This window comes from Mustela nivalis, assembly GCF_964662115.1.
Source record: "Mustela nivalis genome assembly, chromosome: 19".
In the NCBI taxonomy this organism is placed as follows: domain Eukaryota; kingdom Metazoa; phylum Chordata; class Mammalia; order Carnivora; family Mustelidae; genus Mustela; species Mustela nivalis.
Window position 1 is genome coordinate 928,014 of NC_139038.1, and position 6,982 is coordinate 934,995.

The 6,982-nt window shown below is 62.4% G+C and overlaps 1 protein-coding gene across 2 annotated transcripts in view; it reads right to left on the reverse strand.

Moving 5' to 3' along the window:
* The window catches only part of INTS1 (integrator complex subunit 1), a 28,771-nt gene extending 22,051 nt beyond the window's left edge, over positions 1 to 6,720 (reverse strand). For both annotated transcript variants that reach the window (XM_082714026.1, XM_082714025.1), the window contains exons 1-10: positions 6,355 to 6,720; positions 5,655 to 5,945; positions 3,222 to 3,418; positions 2,941 to 3,078; positions 2,477 to 2,636; positions 2,232 to 2,337; positions 1,926 to 2,112; positions 1,690 to 1,835; positions 1,392 to 1,533; positions 370 to 546 (exon numbers count right to left, since the gene is read on the reverse strand). In XM_082714026.1, coding sequence (XP_082570152.1) covers positions 370 to 546; positions 1,392 to 1,533; positions 1,690 to 1,835; positions 1,926 to 2,112; positions 2,232 to 2,337; positions 2,477 to 2,636; positions 2,941 to 3,078; positions 3,222 to 3,418; positions 5,655 to 5,945; positions 6,355 to 6,412 — 1,602 coding nt within the window. In that variant the 5' untranslated portion in view covers positions 6,413 to 6,720. The remainder of the gene's footprint in view (positions 1 to 369; positions 547 to 1,391; positions 1,534 to 1,689; positions 1,836 to 1,925; positions 2,113 to 2,231; positions 2,338 to 2,476; positions 2,637 to 2,940; positions 3,079 to 3,221; positions 3,419 to 5,654; positions 5,946 to 6,354) is intronic.
* Between the last annotated feature and the right edge of the window lie 262 nt (positions 6,721 to 6,982).

Here is a 6,982-nt window from a genome sequence, read left to right on the forward strand (position 1 = left end):
AGGTCAGCAAAAGGCTCAGCCGACAAAGCTGGGCAAGGCCCGCCATCTGGAGCATGGGGCCATCTGCCAACTTGCCCCTGTGGCTTTCAAGATCCTCCACAACCTGCTCCTGTCCTCCTCCTCTCCCTCCGCACCTCAAAGTCCAACACCTCCCTAGGGCACACCTGCGGCTCCAGCAGCTCCAACTCTATCCCCAAGTCTGTCCCCACCTCCATGCCTTGCCAGAAGGTCACCCATTTGCACCCAGTCCCTTCTCAGACCCCACAAAGAATAGAACCCAGGCCACCCTCTGAGACCAGCTGCTGGCCACAAGGGGCGCCACCCACGGATGGCAGACGAGGCCGCAAAGCACGGGGTGGGAAGGGGCACCTTGAACTCCATGTCCAGGTACTGGGGCTCCTTGCGCTCCTGCATGAGCCCAAGGCAGAAGGCCTGGAAGTTGACCTCGTGCTTGGTTTGCTTGATGATCTCCCGCAGCAACGCCCGCGAGGCCCGCAGGTAGTCATCCTTGTTGGTCAGCAGGTCCTGGAACACCATGGCCAGGAACTGGGAGGAGAGAGGACACCCAGGCAGGTCACTCCCCACCGCCACCAGCTCCCCTACTGTCGCAGGCCTGCCGTCGGGGCCTCCCTTGGCCCTGCACGAGGCTTCCCACAGCCCTGTCTCCCTGGAGCAAGGGCCTGAGCAAGCAGGAACGCTTCCACACTGGCCGCTCCCAGACAGCATGGCACAGTGGAGGACACGGCTTTCACTCTCAGGGCAGCTGGTTCGTGGGGGACCAGGCCTTGTTAAACCACTGCCTGGGGGTGAGGCGTGCCAGGCTCCCGGGCTGCGGGGATGAGTTTAGAAGGGATAGTAGAGTGGCGGCGAGAAGTGGCTCCCGCGCAGACGCTGTTTAAAGCCCTAGCTCGCTCCAGCAATGACCCTAGGGCTGCTCTCAGCTCTCCCTTCACAAACACCTGAAATGCAGGGGACTCTCATACTGGGGACCCGAAGGCCAATGCCAGAGATGCCGGTCCTGTTTGGGAAAGACCAGAGATGCCGGTCCTGTTTGGGAAAGACCAGCCCTCAGAAGGGTGTTAAACAGGGGCTTTTTTGGTGGGCTCAGTGCTGCCTCTTCCTGAACAAGCTGAGCCCGGGCTTCTAAGGAAAATGCCCCATGGCGAGGCTGTACCCGTTCCGGACCTGACCTGAAGTCAGGCCACCGGGTGCTGCTACCTGGGCCCTCTATGCCCTCCCGGGCTTTCTTCCACGCAGCTCGGCCCACACCACCCACTGCATCCCAGTGCCCGGGGCTGCAGCTGCCACCGAGTGCTCCTCTCCTCTCCTCTCCCCACGTCCACAGGGCTCCCGGGCTTGTGGCTGGCCCCCCGCGCTGTGGAGCACCCCACCTTGGGCGCCAGCTCCGAGCTGTGCTGCAGCACGGTGTACAAGATCTGCATGTTGTTGGGGTTCCGGGCGTTGGAGAGCTCGTTGAAGACCACAAACTTGATGGTGGTGCCCAGGTTGTCCTTGTGCGCGCTCAGCAGCTCCCTGGACACAGGGCGAATCAAGGGGCACTGGTGCGGACTGCGGCCACCCACCCTGCCACCCTCCCGCCCGCTGGCTCCCCTCCCACTCCCCTGCCCGCCCTCCAGCTCCCCACCTCTGGCCCTGCCGCCCTCCCACCGGCTCCCATCCGGGCCGCACCTGACACACAGCATGTAATGGTTCAGGAGGACCTTGGGCTTGAGGCGGATCTTGATCAGGTGCGAGATGACGTCCATGTCCTCCACGCCGTGCGTGTTGCAGTTCATGCACACGGACATCAGTAGGTCCTGGGCAGGCCTGGTCAGCTACAGGGGGTGGGGCAGTACCCCATCAGCCTCGCGCACAGCCCAGTCCCCACAGCGCCCCGAGGAGGAGGCCCCGCCCCCTGCCCTCACCTTGGGGTTCTGCAGCCACATCTCCAGCCTCTGCACAGCCATCAGCCGCACCTCCTTGTAGCCGCAGGTGGAGGTGAGCAGCCGCAAGAGGTTCCGCGACACGTTGTCAATGGGCTGCCGCCGGTTCAGCTGGTCACGGAGCATGTCCAGGACGTACTCCTCCACGCTCTCTGCGAGGTCGTCGTACCTAGGCCAGAGGGGCGGGGGACGAAGGAAGGAGAGCTGGCTCCCCCCACGGGCCCACCCCACCAGCCTCCCAGCCACAGGCAGGGCCCCACGGGCGGGGGTACCGCACAGCACGCCTACCTGGGCATGAGCTGGCCCTCCTGCTCGGGGCTGAGCTTCTCCTCAGCGATCAGGAGCTCCGTCTGGCTGTCCTCCTCCTCCGTGAGGGAAGGGTGAGGGCTGCTCCCTGCAGACCCAGCCACTTGTGGACACATCCCCCAGCCACCCTGCGAGCACCCATCCCCGCCACCAGCGGTCTCTGTGGAGGGCGGCAACCTAGCCCCCACCCCGGATGCTCCCTAGCCCGGCCACCCAGTGTGTCTTACCAGCACTGAGATCCCCGCCACTGCGCGCCACCTCCCCCTGCAGAAGCATGCTCTTGGGGGGCATCTTGGTGTTAAACGCCGTCTGGATGTTGTCCACAAAGGTCTTGCAGTGCGGGCTGTCCACCCAGATCCGCTCACCCAAGGAGTCTTCGATGTACACCTGCATGGGACAGACATCCACACTTCTGGCCCCTGCTGGGCAGTTCTCTTCTGCCCGCACTCTGTGGCTCCCAAGACAGGTGCTTCCCCAAGCACCTCCAGTTGCCTGGGCTGGGAGGGGGCTCCCAGAACGACCTCCCCAGCGACCAGCACAGGAGACAGATGCCCCAAGCTGTCAGATACGCAGCCTCCCAAGAGGACACACTCAGGTTGGCCTCTTTTTCCTCCCGGGGTCCTGTGCTCTGCCCCCATCACCCCAAGCAGGGTAGAGGTCCCAGGGAGCCACCCAGGAGAGGTGAACCCACCTTGACAAAGATCTCAGGCCAGTTCTCATCCTCTTCGTATGCAGCCATGAGCAGGTTACAGGCCAACACGGACACTAGACTATTCCCCTTGGCCTTGAAGTTGATGGAGGCGTCCCGCCGCAGCAGGCTGCACAGAGCCTACGAGAGACAGCATGTCATCAGGAAAGCAGTGCCCTGCACACAGGGCAGAGTTGGCAAGCTTCTGGAGAAGCGGACTGGGGTGGGAGGAGATGGGACACGAGGCCAGAGCGAGGGCCCGTCTCACTCAGCCTGGCCCTCACCTCAATGACCCCCTCTGTGGCGAAGATGTTGGGCTTGATCTTGGCCAGATACATGAGGCTCAGGTACAGTGCGCCATCGGGCTTGGCCCGCGTGGCCTTCAGCTGCTTCACGGCCCCACACAGCACGCCCTCGATCCGGCTGTCATTGCCCTCCAGCTCGGCGGCCTCGATCTCGTCCAGCAGCACGGAGGGCGGCACTGGCAGGGACAGGAAGGGCATCATTAGAGCGGGCAGCCGGGGCAGAACCCACCTTCAGAGTCCCTCCCAAAGCCAGGGCACAACAGGGTAAACCTGCAGAAGCCCAGTGAGGGAGGGTCTCAGGGCTGTCCCACGGGTCCCCCACCTCCAAGGACAACAACAGCCAGGGAGGGAGCAGGGTGCATGCTAACCGTCTCATGGGGCCCAACCCAGCCAACAATGGGCCACCACAGGAAGAGCACCCTCCAGACTCCGAGCACCGGCCCAGCCACCTCCAGACCTTTCCCTACATCCCTCATGGCTACTCTGGGTTTAGCTGCTCCTGCGCTACATTTTTCTACAAATAGGTCAACTTTTTCTAAGTTTTCAAATTAACTAGCCCAATGCCATTCACTGCTTTTCCTCTCAACAACGGCCGCTTCTCTGCTGGTCTCCCCGCCTGGTGCTGCTGGCCCTTTCGACTCAGATCCGTCCCGCAGGGTTTTGCTTCAGTGGTCTCTGCTCCTTGGGTTTTGACCTTCTCTCTCGTGTTCACTTCCGCCATTTCTTCATGCTTCCTTTCCCCTCACTTGCTGTTGTGTGTCCGTGGCACACGGAGCTCACCAACCTCCCTGCGCGGTCAGCCCCCGGAGCACGTCGCAGGTCCACCGCGCCCCTTCCTGGGGCGACAGTCCGTATCGCTCTGACACAGAGACTACAATCCCCACCGTAGCATCTTTTCTGACCTGAGAGTGTGTTCTGGTGGTTTTTAAAGATGCAAACATGCCGAGGGAGGTGCTGCTGTTGGTGTGAGTTAACCATTCGAGGGCAGAGGACTCAGTGATACCCACTGGACGCTTTCCAGGTGCTTGGGACACGAGGCAAGCAGGCCGCGCAGACGCACTGGATGCCGTGAAGACCTCGACCTTCCACATGCCCGGGGCTATGCACAGCTGTGCTGTGTTCTATCTTCTGATTGCTTAACATGTTTGTAAAGTGCTTCATCGCTCTGCGCATATTTTCCGTAACTGCGTTTCATCTCATTGCCAGAATCATCTCATTGCCAGAAGCACCTCGTCCAGGAGATGCCAGCCGGGGCCTCCGCCCTTGTTGCCAGGAGCAGGTGCCGTGGGGCTGGCAGGGCGGTGGCCCGGGGAGGGTTGGGCCTGGATGAGAGGTCTGATTCACCCGTGAAGCCCAGCAAGCCCCAGCCATGTCTTCTGCTCCTCCTGCCCCAGGGCTCCCGGCACGGTTCCATTCTCCAGGACACATGCCTCGCTCAGCAGCTTATTCTCTAACGTCCTCAACCACCTGTCAAAACCCTGTCCAGACTTCAAGGCTCAATGTCACAGATCCCTCATAAGTCTTCCCTGTGCCAAAGCCATCATGTGAATTCCTCTGTGCTCAAAACCTGGGGCTGGCTTGACATTTCACAGATCTGATCTACAGGGTATCGTGGAGCAGCCAAAAGTAATCAATAGGAAGATAACACAGAAAAGCAGGCCCAACCTGATGTGCACATAAATTAAAAGCTCCTCTGTAAATAACAGAATTATAAGTGATTTTTAAAAAACTCTCCCTGGACGTCACTGATGTTGTAGCACCACCTCCTGAAGTGAAGAAATGGAGACAGACGAGCCCTTCACTGTCTGTGGAGATCACTGAAGTCCAAACGCCCACACAGCAGGCAGAGAGGGGAATGCACGAGAACACAGAGCCCACAAAACAAGGCTCTGGTCTCCGTGTCTGCTGATGTCCAATGCACAGACCAGACACAGAGGATACGCGCAGCAAGCACATCAGAGAAATCGTCAGGCAAAGGATGCCGCTCCCTAAAAAACAGCCGCTGTCAGCGCAGCAGAGGCACCCCCCCCCCATGACATGGGGACAGCTGAAGAGTCACCATCCATCCGTCTCCCAGCTGACAGAACACTGGCACAGGCCGCTGAGCTCACTCGCCAGCACGTGCTCCCGCAGCACGTTGGGGCCTGAGACCCGCCTGTGCCACGCTGCCCTGGGTCCCATTAACACTTCCCATCTCCATCCCAGGTTGGAAGCAGATGGCGGGGCGGTAAAGGGATCTGCTTGAGGAGTGCTTTGCAGAACAGACTCCCTGATGACTCCTCTCCCCCTTCTCCAGAGAACCTGTGCTCCACTCTGGTGCTAAGCCGGGAAGCCGCCTTCAGTGAATCCCCGGGAGGCGGCCGCAGGGTGGGATGTGCTTTCTGGGAAAGGAAGCCCAGAAACCAACTTTACCTTCAATTGGGACCACAGATGGCTCTTTAATGGATGGAGAGATGGCGCGCTTTTCCGCCACTGCAGCCTCAGCCAGGCGTCCCAGGGCACTCAGCGGGGGTGTGGACGAGAGTTTGGGGCGCTTGGTGAGGCCGGTCAGGGCTGAGGCGCCCGCCAAAGCAGCTGCAGCATCCCGCTTGCGCTCAGAAGGCAGGCCAGAAGGGGCAGGTTTCAGCAGGGTGGACGCTGTTTTGGATTCATTGGCCTGACCCTTTGAGCCCAGAGCAATGAAGTCTCCCGGTGGAGGGTGCCCTGCAGAGAAGTGGGGGGTGAGCAAACACACAGTTTACCGGGTGGCGGTGGAAAGGGTGCTGGAGATGGACCGAAACCTCCCACGGTCTCCAAGGGGATTAAACAAGGGTCAGGGCAGGCAAGGGACAAGTGGCCAGCAAGCCCAGGGCGCAGCCGTGTCTGGAGCACTCAGGGACAACAGGGGCTGACAGTCACGCCGTGCTCACCACAGAACAGGCCTGGGCAGGACCGTCAGCCAGGCCGCGACGTCCGCGTTGCAGAGGGAAACAAGGGACAGACCGAGCTCGCGGTGGCAGAGCCCGATCTGACGCCAAGCAAGCCCCCGCCCTGGACTCCTCCGCCCGGGATGTGGTGCGCACAGGGAGCCCGCCACCCGGAGCCCCGCCGCGGCCGCAGCCCAAGCCCACACCTGACGGCTTGGCCGCCGCGCTGGGCCTGCGCACCGTCGCGGGCTTGGCGCGGTTCATCCCGTCCCCTGCTCCGCGCTGCCGCTGGCCGCCGAGGTGTCAGCGGCGGAGAAAGCCGGCGCCGGGTCCGCCGTCCCCGTTCATTCATTCATTCGCCCCGGGGCTGTCGGGCCTGCGGCCTGCGGGCGCACGGGCAGGGACCGCCGCGCGGGGCGACTCCGGGAGGCCGCGGATGCCCGCCTCCGATCGGCCGGACGGGGAGCTGCGTCGCCGGCAGCCGGGGCCCACGAACTACCGTCCGCCAGCACTGGCCCGGGGCAGCCTGCACGACCGCCCCGGAACCGGAAGTCGGCGCCACCGCCCTCAGCAGCCCACTTCCGGAGCTACCGGAAGCAAAACTGCGCCGCAAGGGCGCGAGGGCGGCGACGGGCCCGCGACCGCTGCGTGCTGCCTGCGGCGCCCTCTGGCGGCGGGAGGCCGGCCGGGCGCCGAGCCGTCTAGCACCTGCTAACGCAGGTGAGGGTGACGTCACTGAGCCATGCTCCCGAGGACGCGCAATGTGGGAGGGGGCACGGGATTCTGACCCCGACGCGCTGCACCTCCAGGGTCCTGCTGTCCTTTTTAGTTGTC